Source organism: Mus caroli, unplaced genomic scaffold (genome assembly GCF_978045245.1).
Source record: "Mus caroli unplaced genomic scaffold, Mus_caroli_1 scaffold_6, whole genome shotgun sequence".
NCBI lineage: Eukaryota > Metazoa > Chordata > Mammalia > Rodentia > Muridae > Mus > Mus caroli.
In genome coordinates, this window is record NW_028227261.1 from 17,993,349 (window position 1) to 18,009,831 (window position 16,483).

General features: G+C 48.7%; 1 protein-coding gene across 2 annotated transcripts in view; it reads left to right on the forward strand.

Moving 5' to 3' along the window:
- The window catches only part of Pax7 (paired box 7), a 95,196-nt gene extending 91,099 nt beyond the window's left edge, over nucleotides 1-4,097 (forward strand). For both annotated transcript variants that reach the window (XM_021160850.2, XM_021160851.1), the window contains exon 9: nucleotides 3,982-4,097. In XM_021160850.2, coding sequence (XP_021016509.1) covers nucleotides 3,982-4,097 — 116 coding nt within the window. The remainder of the gene's footprint in view (nucleotides 1-3,981) is intronic.
- The last annotated feature ends 12,386 nt before the right edge of the window (nucleotides 4,098-16,483 follow it).

Sequence of the window (16,483 nt, forward strand, 5' to 3'; positions counted from 1 at the left end):
GAAGGACACCAAGGGCTGTTGACAGAGTCCCTAATGAGGAATGTCACCTTCCTGTCTTCTCGCCCAGCCTTTTGGCACTACCCTAGGAAGAGGCAAGCACACCCTACAGTTGGCACGTTGGGTGCTCTGGAAGTTGCAGGGGGTCAGCAGGAAAGTTTGGCTTCTGAGTGCTTCCTTGCCTACCTCGAGGAGGGGAAGTTCCTACAGTGTACTGGGGCAGAGTGGATCAAGGTGCCAGAGAAATGATTCTTTATTTTGTTTTCCTTTATTTATGTGTGTATATGTTCATGTATGTATGTATGCATTCATGTGTGTGCAGTTGTGCATGTGGAGGTCAGAGGTCAGGCTCAGGTCTCACCTGTAGACACTATCCACAGCATCTCTCACTGGCCTGGAACTTACTAAACAGACCAGCAGGCATGTTGTCTATTGACAGATGCCTCTGTCTCCCCTGGGCTGGGGTCCAGACACCACCATGTCTGGCTTTCCTGCATGGGCTCTAGGGATCCGCTTTTCCTGTTTGCACAGCTTTGTCGATGGAGCCGTGCCCATGGGTGCCCATGGGTAACTCTGGGCTGGCCACTTTGCTGTGCCTCGGTTTTTATTTTTCTCAAGTGGGAACTGTCCTGCCCAAGGCACAGAACCCACCTTCCCCTAGTATACAGTAAGTGCCAACCAAGTGTGGGCTCTGCCTTTGCTGTTAGCGTGGCTCAGTGATGGACCTCTTAGCACCCCCCCTCCCCATCCCCAGAATAACTGTAGTGGTCGTGTCAGGGCCCAGCATGGGACAGGCTGAGGCAAAGTAAGCCACAGCTTCCTGTGACTAAAGAAAGTTCACCTGAGGTGATGTGTGCTCTTGGTAAACCTTGCCTGGAGTGGAAAAGGTCACCATGGGCATGGGGGGTGGGCAGAGGGCCTCAGTCGTGAGGGCTGTATGCACACCAGGGGCCATTGCCAGGATGCTGATACCACAAGATAATTCCCAGGGGCTGCTCCAGCATGCCTGGGTCTGAAAGTGTAAGAGGAACCAGCTGATTATAGTCAGAGTCTCTAGAGACCTTAGTTCTACATTTCACCAAACGGACAGGGGACAGTCCCACTATCTGGTTTATATGGCTGGAAAAATACCTAAAAGTACCCTGAGTACAGCATTGGGAGCAGGATAGCACAGGGCTAAATCTCTGGGGTTTCTGCTTCTATCCCTTCAGTGCCTGTCACCCCTCTAAGAGGGTGGCTTACTGATCCATGGACCCTGACACCCAAGGAGAAATGACAGTGTGGCCAGAGTTTTAAGGTTTTCCTTCAGCAAGAGTTGGCAGCTCCCCACTCCCCATTCACAGCCAGGCAAGGCTGGCCACAGCTGCCTCTGCTCTGCTACCTTGGAGCCTGAGGCTGAGTGAGTGACCGTCACCAGCCCAGGAACCCAGCACAGGACTTCCCCTCCACTCACCCACTATGAGCCTGGCTGGAGAGGCACACACAAGATTCAAAGACACCCCAGGACATTTTCATAGCCTTTAGGAGTGGGGGAGGCCTGAGCCTTCTATGACAGCGTGTTTAAAAACGTTGTCTGTACCCCAGCTTTCAAGTAGATAAACTAACATAAAGGAGGACCAGTTTGCTCAAAACCATATGACTGGGAATGTACCCAGGAATGGCCACCCTTTTCTCCATGCCACCGCTAAAGGTCACATTTCTTCTGGGCCCGAGCTCACAAGCACCACGCTCTACCTTCACACTATGTGTGTGGATTCATTGCCTGCAGTTCTTTGGTTCATATGCTCTACCCCATGATACAGACAAGGAAACTGAGGCTGAAATGCTATGCCCCAGGTCACACTCAGGGTTGGCAGGCAGCTATTGAGATTGTCCCTCTGGACTCCCTGGTCTCGCCATCAAGCTGTGTCCCCTGCCTCCTGGCTCTACCTCCCCCTGCCCTGCTTTAAGCGGAAGATGCCAAGCTCCGGGAAGCACAGAGATAGTCTACAGGGAGCCCTGAAAGGCAGGTAACAGAGGGAGCCTTGTGACTCTCCGTGCCCAGCTTTCCCCTCTGGTCTCTCTATGCATGGGGGTTCTGTGGGGGCACACTGGCTACAGTCACAAGACCTAAAAGCCCTGGGAGGCCCTGGACCTTTGCCTGTCTAGTAGTGCCTTAGTCAGGAAAGATGTCTGCTAGAGCTTCAATTAGGACAGATCCACATGCTTCGCAGGCCAGCCATTGTAGTTGCACATGATAGACATATGTGTCTTCCTCAGATGAGCTCTTATGCTTGCAGGACCTGTGTGTGCATAGGTATCTGTTTACAAGGAGCAAGGGGCTCACACAGGTGTGTGTGTATGTGTGTCTGTATGTGTGTGTGTGTCTCAAATGGGCATGGGTAGGTATTGTTATGTATGAATATTCATGCTATGCTCAGCATTGCCTTGTGAAGACACTCCTTTCCCCTATACACACACACACACACACACACACACACACACACACCACTCACATTCACACGCATCCCCACCAATGCTCACAGGACTTCTCTGGAGCTGACAGGCTGTGGGTTTCAGCTCTCATGTTTTCTCTCAAAGGCCCTCTTGGCTCACTTGCAAAAGCCACTTTGGCTCTTGTGCAAGGACCCTGCTGTGCCTCATGCGTACCTACACTCAGGGTCCCGAAAAGGTAGAGAGCCTTCATCCTCAGTGTTACCTGGACTCACTCAGCTGGGTTCACTGGCCAGGATATGCAAATGGACTGAGGGAGGGAAGCTTAATTCTCTACTGAAATCTGGGATGTGTACGTGTACTTCCCTTTAGAGCCAGCAAAAGAGCAGACAAATAATAAACACTGAGGAAATATTTGCTGAGAGGATGGAAAACAGATTTGTAAGGGAACTAGGGGTGGAAGAAGGATGGAGGGTGTTCTCATTTTATTTCTGTTACTTGTCAAATACCCTGACCAAAAGTAACTTAGAGAAGGAATGGGTTCATTTTACTTACAATGACATGTTACAGTTCATGATAACAGGAAGTCAAGGCAGGAACTTGAATTGGTCACATCATACCCACACTGAAAAACAGAGAGAAACAATGTATCCATGCTGTCTACTTACTTGCCTTTGGCTGGCTTCATTCTTAATACACCTTAGTGTTCCCTGCCTAGGGAACGGTGTCACCCACAGTGGGCTGTGTCTCTTAATAACCAATTAGCAGTCAAGACAGTTCCCCACAGACATGTCCACAAGCCAACCTGATCTAGACAATTCTTCAACTGATGCTCACCTCCCAGGTCATTCTAGGCTGTGTGAAGTTGACAATAAAAATTAGCCAACAAAAGAAAGAGGGACTGATGGATAGATGGTCAGAAGGATGAGTGGATGGACATATAGACAGAAGATTAATGAACAGAAGAATGGGTAGATGAATAGTGTGGGTGGAAGAACAGATGAGAAGATTGGCAGGTGTGTAAAGGGAAGACAATGTATATGGATGATTGTGAAGGAGAATGGATGGTGGAAATGGATGGATAGATCATAAGGTTTGATGGGTAATTAGAAATAAATGGATGGATGGATGATGGATGGATGGATGGGAGGATGAATAGATGAATGGATGGATGGATGGATGGATAGCTAGGTAGATGGATGGATGGATGGATGGATCGATCGATCGATCGATCGATCGATAGATAGATAGATGGGTAGATAGAAGGAGAGAAGGATAGATGGCTGGAAGAAGGGATGGAGTGGAAGATGAATAAATAGATTTGTGAATGTGCAGAAGAATGGAAGAAAAGGAGGCTGGATGGATAGATTGGTAAGATGCATGGGTAAACAGATAAATAGATGGATGTTATAGGTCGATGGGTGGATGGACAAGAGCTGTTTAGAATGGATGGAACAGTGGTTGGATGGACAGATGGACAGATGGATGAAGGTTAAGTGGAAGGATGTATGAAAAGAACCTCAGTTTCTAGAAGCTTCTCTCTCTTTCCAGCTGCTGTTGATTACCTGGCCAAAAACGTGAGCCTGTCCACACAGCGCCGTATGAAGCTTGGGGAACACTCCGCTGTGCTGGGACTTCTTCCTGTGGAAACAGGACAAGCCTACTAGGGTCCCTGGGGCAACTTGCCCCATCCAGTGGCCCAGCCAACCCTTCCCAAACTCTGAGTCTCCTCACCTCAGTCCCCTCATCCCCCTGGGGTTGCAGGAGGCCAGGGTAGAAACCCTTTCCCTTCCTACAGGCAACCCTCTGGAGACGGAAAACCAGTGTGCCATTTACCCATGCTTAGTGACCCAGAGTGGCTCCCTGCCTTCCCCTCTTTCTCCAGAGGGGTTCCTAGGCATCCTGCAGTGACCTCCAGCTCACATCCACCTTCTCCGTATCATGGCCTTGGTCCTGTCTCAGTGCAGAGATTGAGGCTCAATTTGAACCAAGCACCTAGTTATCAGAAGAAAATGGTGCCAAAGACAAAGCCCTGGAGTCCTTGACCTCTGAGTCGTGGGTGCCCTGGCCACGGGTGTAGGTGGAGCTCATGGTGTCCTCAGTCACAGAGCTGGGAGCTCGCTATCTCTCTCTCTCTCTCTCTCTCTCTCTCTCTCTCTCTCTCTCTCTCTCTCTCTCTCTCTCTCTCTCTCTCTTGGCATCAGGACTGCAGCCTCTTTCACTGGACACTGAGATGAGTCCCCAGGGTGTTCCCAGGGGAGAAAGCAGGTAACATCTCAGCTTTACCTAGGGATCCAGAGGACTTTGGGACTGTCCCTATGCACCCTGCAGGGCATCAGGAGACCAGGAAGAGATTCTAGCAGAGGGGAGGGGGCACAGAGGCAGAGCTGATTGGCCATGGGCTATCCCAGAATGCCTGGTCCTGAATCTAGCATCAGGAGGTGCAGGACTCCTAGGCTGCAGTCTGACAGAGGCTTGCCCACTGTATCAGGCCTGGGTGGCCCACAGAACCTGTCACTCTCCTCAATTGGTAGGAGAAGAGGTCTTGAGGTGACAGGAGGCAGGAGGCAGGAAGCAGGCTCAGTCAGAGAGCACCAAGCTTTCAAGTCCGCACCCCTGGGGTTCGGCATACCATCTTGCTGGCAGCTGGACACCTGGTCCCCCGAAAGGGGGCCTCCACCCTCCAGAATGTAAGGCTCTTGATGCCACCGGATGCAGAGAGCTTTCTCGGGGCCAGACAAAATTGCTGTTCCACCCCAGAGAAGATGCTCCAGCCTTCTTGGCATCTCGGTGGAAGGCCATGTGGCTGTCCTTTTCAGAGTAGCGTGTTTTTCAGTGACGGCTGCTCAGTCAGGAGGCTTCTGTCGCCTTACAAAGCACAGTGCGCTTTGGGCACTGTTTCTAAGCCACCCCATCCCACCCCCCCGCCATCCCGGGGACAGAGGAGGATGCTAAAAGTCCCAGCAAAGAGGACAAAGCACCTTTCTTAAGCACTCCAGAGTCTTCCTTGTACCCCGCCCTCTCTTCGAGCTGGGTCTTTTGAGGGAAACGGATTGCTGAGCCCCCCCCCCCATTCTCTCCTCTGTGGAGCTGTTTATCATCCTCTATTTATCAAAATCGCATCCATCTTTACCCTCTCCCTCGCTATAGCCTACTTCCGGATCACCCTCATCCAGTGCTGGTACCCCACAGCACTAAATCCAGGAACCCTGGGCCTGATCACCTGTTGCCACCTGTACACATGAAACCACTTGCTGGCCCGGCCCATGTCTCCTGCCCTCAGCCAGCAAGACATTCCTAGAGAGAGGAGCTATGGGCTCAAAAGCCCCAACTGACTTCCTTTTGCCTGGGGACCTGAACCGGCAAGACACCAGGGACACTTATCTACATGAACATGTGACCAATGTACACCAATTTCTCATCTCTAGACCTATCATCTGAAGCCTGTCCTGGGCCATGACTAGGATGGCTTGTATCTGTGGTTTAGAAAAGTCTAATAATAACTGAGGGCAAACTGACTCTCTGGTAGCATGGAGCACCAGGCAGATGGAGCTCACCAGCTCTGTCCAGGTTTCAAAGGAGGAGACTTTGGGGCTCTTCAAGGTCTGGACAAGAGGAAAGCCACATTGCCCTCTTGGGAGCCCAGGTTCTCCTTTTGAACTTCTCACAGCTGCAAGCACCCCTTTCAAAGACCAAATGCATCTTCCTCCACATTCCTTGCTCCCTGGAGGCCTGGCTCTGGATACACCTGAGTCTTCGTTCACCTTTAGGAGCAGGAACTTCAAGCAGGTGACATTCACAGGGCCCAGTCCCAGCCAAGGGAGCAACATTCCAACGCTTGGACCAATCATAATGATCTGCCCGTGAGGGTAACCGAAACTAGAGACCTGCTTGGGAGAAAACAAAATGACTTCTCATTCCATGCCATGCCTCTGAACGCTCCCCCAAGCTGCCATCTTGGTATCAAATGGGACTTGTGTTCCAGGGGACCTCTTGGCCCCAACAGGTTTTCCCAGCTGTCTCATGCTTTTGTGAATCTGTCTGCTTTGATCTGTAAAACTCAGCCTTGTTTGGGCAACTTGTGGGGTGACATCAATTAGATGAGAGGCACCAGGCCTCTTCATTGCCGTCCCTCTGTGGCCGTCCCTCTTGGGTTGAGCAGAGCCTAGAAGAAGGCCGATTTCCAGTGGCCAAACTGGACCAGAAACAGCCCCCACCCAATCCCTGTAAATAGAGTCAATAGCAAAATAAGAGGGGCGCCCTCCATGTCACCTCAAGTAGCTACTGGTTCTTCTGTGGAGGACCCTCTGAACTCATTGTCTGGTAGTTGAAAATGTGATGTTGTGCTGTTTGTTTATAGAACATTGGCTTTTTATATATAAATCTATATACTTAAAAACAAAAACAAAAAAATGGAAAGAAACCCCCACAGTTTGTGTCGTGCTAGTGCCGGGGACCATATGTAGAGATCTCATTGTGTGTTTGGATTATGTATTCCAGCCTTTCTCGGGTTCCTCCTCCTTCTTTTTTTTTTTTTTTCTTTGTCATTTCCCTACTCCCGATTTGGTTTTTCTCTCTTGCTCTGAAAATGAAAGAGATGGCTTGAAGAGCCAAGCTCCTACTCCTTTACTTTATACGTGAATTAACTTTGCCCTTCTTTTAGGGAACCAGGAACAAGCACAGGAAACAGAAATTAGGAAGCAAGAGGGTAGGAGAGAAGAGTGAGGGGAGGAGCTAGCTGGGGAGACAGGAGAGCAGGGTGGTTTCGCAGCCAGATGATGGCTGTGGCCCAGGACGGAGCCTGGATTAGCATGCTCCACCAGAGGCTGGTATTGTTTTGCATGGAAATGGTAGGACGTTCTAAGACATGGAACTAAGCCTTGCTGAGGGACTCCACAGTAGCCAACTAAGAAGACTCTATAACTCCTTTAGGAGGCTCCGATTCTCCCCAGGATCTTGGAAATGTCTCTCCCTGCAGGATGCTTCTCTTGGGTACACAAGCACCCTCACCTTCTACAAAAGCACCAAGCCAAGACCAAATGGGGGGTACGTGGGCTGCCGTGTTGAAATGCATCAAGATACCTGTGCATTTAATGTCTCTTCTGTCTGTGCGGACATGGGCAGCCCCCTGCTGGGAAAACGCCACCCTGTGCTGAAGACCATTCCTTCTTCCCAGTGACTGCAACATTGTTGCTTCAGTGTTTGGCTCAGCCATTTCTCCTCCACGCAAAGTGAGTGTGTGTGCATGAGGGGTGTGAGTGGGATGTGTGCGTGTGGGCGGGCGTCTAAATATAACCGCACCATAATTTATTCAGCTATATGGAGTAGTAGACTAGAAAGACAAACTGGTATTTGCTTTAACTACCTGCTGCTTGTAAGCGCTGCCTCTGTAACTCAGGCGTAACTGTTATACATTAAAAGAAATTAAAAACATCATGAAGATTCTGCATCCTCAGTTGACTGCCATCCTGTGGCTGGGGACCAGGGTGTCTGGGAATCACACGATGGGTTGGTGTGGGAAGTGTTTCTAGTGTACCCTGTATTGGTCAAGGTTCTCTAGAGAAGCAAAACTGATAGGATGGATGGATTTATGGATGGATGGATAGATAGATAGATAGATAGATAGATAGATAGATAGATAGATAGATATCTTAGTGTTTTACTGCCATGAACAGACATCATGACCAAGACAACTCTTATAAGGACAACATTTAATTGGGGCTGGCTTACAGGTTCAGATGTTCAGTCCATTATCATCAAGACAGGGACATGGCAGCATCCAGGCAGGCATGGTGCAGGATGAGCTGAGAGTTCTTCATCTTCATCTGTAGGCTGTTAGCAGAAGACTGACTTCCAGGCAGCTAGGACGAAGGTCTTAAGCCCATACCTACAATAACATACCTATTCCAACAGGGCCACACCTCCTAACAATGCCACTCCGTTGGCTGAGCATATACAAACCATCAGATAGATAGATAGATAGATAGATAGATAGATAGATAGATAGATAGATAGAGATTGATACACAGGATGTATTAGACTGGCTTACAGGTTGTGGTCCACCCATTCCAACAATTCCACTGGCTGTCTCCCAGTGAAAAGTCCAAGAATCCAGCAGGTTTTCAGTCCACGAGGCTGGGTGTCCCCGCTGGGCTCCAGTAGATGCTAGGATTATGAAGAAGTAAGATCTAATGCCAGTGAAGGAATGAACTTCCTGCTTCCATGTCCTTTATATAGGCTGTCACCAGAACTGTGGTCCAGATTAAAGGTGGATCTCCCTCCCCACCAAAAATGATCCAGATCTGGAATGGGTCTTCCCAGTTCAAATAAGCCAATCAAGAAGACTCCCTCAAAGATATACCCAGACAGTTGGGTTTTAGTTAATTCCAGATATAGTCAAGTCGACAACCAAGAATATCCATCACAAGTTGACCCCTTGTCAACTTGACGCACAATATCTCCTTTGGTACCAGGAGTAGGGTATGCTCTCACCCTCCCCCATATGACTTCACCACACCCCCTACTAAGCAGCTGTTGGTATGCTGTGTGTGCCTCTTTGGTATGAATAAGTATTAATGCTGATTGGTACAGATCCAGAGGTAGCTGCTGGGCATCTCTGTGGGTTCAGAGGCAGAGAATGGGGGAGCCTCTGAGCAAGCACTGAGCTGAGAACCTTTGGTGGCTCTCACTCTGCCTACAACAGAACTCAGAAACACCTGATTCCCTAAGAGCAGTGCCAGGTGTAGCACGTGAGTTAGAGGCTTTTTTCTCTCCCCTCACCCAGTGGCACAGAAAAAGCCAGATTAGACCAGATTAGAAGATGAAGGCAGGTTTATTAGGAGGTAGCTCTCGGCCTAGCTCACTGATCTCATAGGAAGAGGTCAGTGGAGTTGCACATCCAGGTTAAAGCAAGAGGCTTTCACAGAGCTCGGTGAGGAGCGATGAGGTCACAGATAGGAGCTGGGATTGTGCCCATCCGTGGTCAAACACTGAGCTCGTGGGTGGGTTGCTAGGAAGGCAGAGACAAGGAGACATGTTAGGCCAGAGTTTTCTCTGAGCGAGTGGGGTTGGGGGAAGGAGGACAGACGGATAGACCTTCCCAGCCTGTGCAGGGGTGTGCAGGGATTCTCGTCCAGCATCAAAGGATCACAATAGAGCCCAGGCGAGGTTCAGCAGAGAGGAGGATGCACCCCCGGGGTCTAGCCTCAAACAGTTTGGATCAGGAGTGTCAGGTGTGCATCGTAGCGCAAAGTCAGTCCTCTTGAACCCCAGGCTGGCTTTTTGCGCTCTGTCAGTCATTGGCTAGGCGGGAAGAAGAATAGAGGATTTACCTGTCCAGCATCTCTAACTGAGTGGCCCTGTGCACCGCGGATACAGCTCTGAGCCCTGTCTTAGTTAGGGTTTCCATTGCTGTGAAGAGACACCATAACTACAGCAACTCTTAGAAGGGAAATCTTTCATCGAGGCTGGCTTACACTTTCAGAAGCTCAGTCCCTTATTGTCATGGCAGGAAGCGTGTTGGTGTGTAGGCAGACATGGTGCTGGAGAAGGAGCTGAGAGGTCTATATCCGGATCCACAGGCAACCAGAAGAAACTGTCATACTAGACCTGGCTTGAGCCTCTGAGGTCTTGAAGCCCACCCGCAGTGACACACTTCCTCCAACAAAGCCACACCCACTCCAACAACAAGATCACACCTCCTAATGGCACCACACCCTATGAGCCTATAGGGGCCATTTTCTTTCAAACCACTGTAAACCCTTAGCAGCAACTAGTGCTTTGGTTTGGGGACAGGTCCACTGGCCTGTTACAGGGGACCTGGACAGGGACAGGCAGCATCTGCGCCATGTGTGCTCTGTGGCCTCCATGCCACCTCAAGGTGCTGGTTTCCTTGGATGACGTTCTGAATAGGAAGGGACTGGGTGGAAGTTAGAAACGGGGGAGGGGCACTGGTCAGTCACTGCTGCTGACCTGAACTGTCTAGCCAAGGCCAAGCTCTCCAGAGCAGGATCTGGAAGGAGGCTGAGCATGCCCTGGGCCTGAGACCAGTTGGCAGCTGTTCTAGTCCCTGTGTGTGCTGAGCCCCATACCAGCCCTTGATGTTATAACTGGTGATGTCAGCCGCAGCCAACCAGCACCCTTAACCGCCAGTTAAGAAGACTTCGGGGTGGTCGTCAAGGCCTCCCTAAGTTCTACTCTCAGCTCAGCATCAGACCAGCTGCAGGACCTGAGGCCGTTCTCTCCCCTCCCCCACCTTGAACTGGATAGCCGTGTTTTAGAAAGCAAGTTATACAACTTCTAAGGACCTTCCAGGTTACCATGGAGATCCTCTGAACTGAAGATGGGACTTGAACACAGCCCACAGCAGCATCCTGGTACTGCTCAGAGTGTTGTCTGTCTTAGAAAAGAACCAAAGGATAAAATAGCAAGACATAGACTTTGCCCTCAGGGACCCAGAGAGCCCCCTGACCCACTCCTAGGCAGTATTGTTTGTAATGATCCTTTTTCTGACAATCTTTATCTATGTCCCACGGAAAACTGAATGCTCTTTCAAGCGGACACACCACCACCACCTGGTGTAAAGTCAGATTTCTGCAGACAAAGAAAACGGTAGCCGTTGGACCAACATTTGTATCTGTTAGCTTTTCGGAGATAACGCCGCATAATACATGAGCCACACTCACCTTGTGGTGGATCCATACCCAAGACTCCCTTGGATGAAACTGAGTGATAGTGGACAACAGGTTGCTTAGACATCAGACATAGGGAACCTCTGAAGTGGAGAAATACCAGATCCTAGCCCAATCCCGACTCTTCCTAAGAGCTGCCTTGCCTTTCTCTCTTCTTCTCAAGGAGATTCACTTTGATAATCCCGGCGGTGTGGACAGCTGCTGGTGGGAATGGGGCTAATTTCCTAGAGGCTTCAGGGAGTGGGTTCAAATCTTCAGCCACCTCTGCTGCCTCCCCTCAAAGAATTTAAATATGTTCCCTCCGATCAGGCCTCACCCTTGGGCCGGGGCCCTTTCTGTGTGACCATAGGCAAGTCGTGTTCCCCTGGCCTGTCTCATCCTTCAAACAGGAATAGAGCCCATCCCTCTGGATCAGAGCTGTAGGCAACAGAACAACAGGCAAACCCCGTGGTTGACTGGTCTCAAATACCCAAAGCTCACAGTGGGAGGGGACGTTCCTCGTCACCATTTATACCAAGTAGGACCTCTTAGTCCCAATTCTGTTGCTATAACAAAACACTCAAGATGAGGAATTTATAAAGACAGGGCATGGTTACCATGATGACTTAGCAGGTAAAAACGATCGATGGTCACACAAGGAGACCCGAGTTTGATCCCTGAGTCCAGGAAGGCATGAATCAGCTCCACAAAGTTGGCCTCTTACCTGTCATTCGCCCACACAATAATAAAAAATATTAAAACCAATCAAAATTGGACATTGATTTGGCTCGTGGTTCTGAAGGCTGGAGAGCCCAAGGGTACAGGCTATATCTGCTCAGCGTCTGCTAATGGGTTCCTGCTACACAACACCATTTTGAGATGAGCTCTGTGGCAAGATGGGCTTAGCAGAGTAAGTGAGTTGACTGTAACCAATAATAGTGTTTGCCTAGCCTGTGCCAAGCCATGGGTTCAGGCCCCAGCCCTCCAAAGATACAGATGCCCTTCTAGTTGCTTCTCTGCTCACTCACAAAAAAGCAACTTAAGGAAGGGCTGGGGGTAGTGGGGTGGCTCAGCAGGTACAGGTGCTTGCTGTTCATACCTGGTGACCTGGGTTCAATTCCCAAAATCCATGGTGGAAGGAGAGACTTCATGTAGCACATATAGGTCCTCCCCACAATAATAATAATAACAATAATAATAATAATAAAAACAAACAAACAAAGGGTTGGCTTTGGCTCACAGTTCAAAGGAGATCTGGGACTGACCTCCAAAATGAAGCCTTTCTTCCCTCACTTGCTTCCTGCTGAGCATTTTAGCACAGCGACAGAACGTTGATCAATACACATTTTGTGAGACCCAGCTCCTAGAAAGACACTGTCTGAAAAGGAGGGCGCCTGAAGTATGACGCCCACAGGTTGTCCGCTGCCTTCCACATGCATACTCACCTGCACATGTGTGTGCACTCCAAGACAAATACATGCACACACATAAACACACACAATAAACACATAAACACAAGGTCACCCTCTTCAGATCCTGGAAGTCTCCATCATGGTGAGTTGGAGAGAGTCCCCAGTCAGCTATAAAGAAATATTAGTGAGAGACCACATGGATAGAAATGGCTCTCTCTACAAACCGAATCTCCTTGTGCCACGGTAAGGATGCAGGACTTCCCTCCTAGGGTGACAAAAACAGAATGCTTCTGAAGCCCAAGTGAGTTTGCAACGCTGGCTCCTCCCTATGCAACCTTCCTACGAGACCATAGCCTGTGCCCGTGCTTAACCACCCTCTACGAGATGCTCAGTGAGTGTTGTCTGAGCACCTGACCTGTGTCACTGTGGAAACTCCCAGAGGGACAGGGGACAGTCGGAACCTGCAGGTCTCACTGTATTTGTCCTCATTTCATCACAGAGGAGTAAAGAATGGATATGCATTGCTCAGGAAACATAGCAAGACTGCACCATGTCTGATCTGACCTCCTCCATGCCCATGGGCAGGGTCAACCAACAGCAGTTACTTCCGGTGGTTGAAGCCCTTGGTGCCACTCTCTCCCATCAAATTGACTCATGGCAGATGTCTAGGCCTCCAAGAGAGGACAATGGAACCATGGATGGATGAGGACCAAAGGTCAGAGCATCTGAATCAGGATGAGTTATTGGGTCACCAGCATGGGACATGAAGACTGGCTTCCCCAAGACCTTGTCCTGGGCCATTACTCTCTTTACCCATTAGACCCTCTGGGGTTTTTTGGCGGGGGGGAGGGTTTGGGACAGACTTAGGTTGAGGTCCCGTGTTAGAGCTACCTACACTGTGAAGGCCAGTGCTTTTTGTGCCAGACACCTCTTAAACACTGTTTGTCTATAGTTTTCGGAAAGCTACTCTGAAGTCAGCCTACATCCCAACCTTGGAACCACCACTGCCTAATCTTGTTCAAAGTGTCCAGTTTTCTCTGAGGACTTGATTTCTCTCTATACGGCGTGCTTAATGAAGCACCAACCTCCAAGGTGGTTGGGAGGATTCTACAGAGTCACAGAATTTCCTTATGGCTATCAAACATACTGATCACATGACCTTTTATTGTAGAATTCACACTGACTTTACACAGACGAGCCAGGAGCTTCCTAGCAGCCAGTGGGAAAAAATCAGAAACCCAGAAACCTGATGAATTGCCCAAATATTGATAACCACAAGAAGAGACAGGCTAAGGGAATTTTATAAGTAATTTCTCCAGTGTCATCCAAAAGAGGCTACTGGGTGATGCTAAATGACAACTCAAAAATAAACTGTAAAGATATGTTAAGAAGGTTTATTTGTTTGAAAGAACTCCAGGAAGAGCATGAGGAGAGGGAACGAAACCAAACATGTTCCTATTCCTTAAGGGTTTCCCTTGCTTTGAGGGTCATTTAGGAATCACCAGAGATGGAAAGAAATACCATCAAGAAAGTCACGCAGAACACACATTTGTTAAAAACTGGGCCAGTGGGGCTGGAGAGGTGGCTCAGTGCTTGAGAGCAATGGCGGCTGTTCCAGAGGACCAAGGTTCGGTCCCAGCATACACAGGACTGCTCACAGCTCTCTATACTCTAGGTCCAGAGGATCTGACGCCCCCTTCTGGCTTCTGTGAGCACTTCATGCACATGGTGTACATGCATACATGCAGGCAAACATTCACATACATAAAATAAAAATAAATAAAAATTTAAAAAGCTGGATCAATGTTATATGACAAAGAGACAATACATGCTAGGAAATGTTCTAGAATTTAATTTAATAGCTACTCCACAGGTTCCTTACAGCAGTTTTGTCAGGGTCTGACAATCTCTGCCCTTTAAGGTCTGTTTAGGCCTTTTACATTTAATATAATAACTAACACGTTTGGATTTAGGTCTAGAACTATACCAGTTTCTGTTTCTAACTTAATCTTGTTTGTTTCATTGTTTCCTCGTTCTGGGTTGTTTTTATGTTTTGTGAGTTTTGTGGAGCTTTTGTTTGTTTCTTTAGTTGTTAGTGATCTAATGCAGGGCCTCCTGCATGCTAGGCAAGAGCCACTAAGCGAGAGCCCTAGCCCTCGAGTTATTTCAATATATTTTAGAATATTAACTATACTAAAAAGCAATATATTTATTGTTTTATTTTATTCTTTTGTTTTATTTTGTTTTTTGTTTTTTGTTTTTTCGAGACAGGGTTTCTCTCTATAGCCCTGGCTGTCCTGAAACTCACTTTGTAGACCAGGCTGGCCTCGAACTCAGAAATCCGCCTACGTCTGCCTCCCAAGTGCCTCCCAGCTTGTGGTATTTTATCTTTAAAATATTTCTAAATTTTATTTTTTATTATTATCTTGGGGATGTGTGCACCACAGTACACCCCTGGAGGTCAGAAGACAGCTTTGTGGATGCGAATCCCTCCTTCCACCTTTATGTGGGTTCTGGGGATTGAACTCTGGTCTCCAGGTCTACATGGCAGTTCTGGGGATTGAACTTGGGTCTCCAGGTCTACATGGAGGTTATGGGGATTGAACTTGGGTCTCCAGGTCTACATGGCAAGTTCCTTCAACCATGAGCTACCTCACCAGACCATGATTTTAAAAATATATCTTATTATTATTAACAGGTTTCTTTCTTTCTTTTGTTTTTTTGTTTGTTTGTTTGTTTGTTTGTTTGTTTGTTTGTTTGTTTCGAGACAGGGTTTCTCTGTGTAGCCCTGGCTGTCCTGGAACTCACTCTGTAGACCAGGCTGGCCTCAAACTCAGAAATCTGCCTGCCTCTGCCTCCCAAGTGCTGGGATTAAAGGCATACACCACCACGCCCGGCTCTATTAACAGGTTTCTAATGAACGTTTCATCTATGGATCTCATTGTGCTTTTCGCAGCTTCATTTGTTACCTCTTAAAGTTACTTTTCGAGTGAGTGTAAGGAAAGTTACATTTGCATAACATAATGGGAGGGTGGGACTTTTTACCTAGAATTGGTATTTTGCTTACCAAAAAAATAAATCAAAAGAGGTAAGTAGAAGCCAGGGATGCTGGTGAGTGACTTACAAACCCAGGACGGCTTGTACAACACAAGATATGAGCTGAGATTGTGTCTTGAGGGTGGTCAGGAAAGGAGATGGTGCCATCACACAGAGATGCTGTGCCTGGCTGGCATCCGGCGTGGTGTGTCCCAGCAAGTGGGTGCAACATCAGCCCAACCTGGGGACAAGGAAGAAATCTGGGATTGGATAGGAGCAGCAAGAGGAGTGACTTTTGAGACAGGTATGGCCACTGCTCTACACTGGTTCTCACATTTGCCACTCAGTAGCCCTGGCCTAGGACTCGCTCCACCCACACCTCTGCTCAGCTGTAAAATGTGTGCCATGACCTACATCAGAGAACACCATGAGGGTCATTCAACAGAAACTCAGTGCAAAGATGCCCTATTCACAATGTCTTCTACACAGGACCCTGCCTTAAGCATATTGCACCTGATGGTGTCAGACCAGGCTCCTGCTGTTAGGATCAGAGCAGAGTAAGAAGTTGGGACGTGTCGGGCGTGGTGACGCACGCCTTTAATCCCAGCACTTGGGAGGCAGAGGCAGGTGGATTTCTGAGTTCGAGGCCAGCCTGGTCTACAGAGTGAGTTCCAGGACAGCCAGGGCTACACAGAGAAACCCTGTCTCGAAAAACCAAAAAAAAAAAAAAAGAAGTTGGGACATGGCCCAGTCTAAGCGCTGTCTTGTCCCAAGTGTTCAGAACCTCAGAGATGGAGCTCAGGGAGAATCATCACCACCACCATCACTGACATCATCATCATCATCACCATCATCGTCACCATAACCATCACCACCACCATCACCATCTGTGGTGGTTTGAATGAGAACGGCCCTGATAAGCTCATATATTTGAAT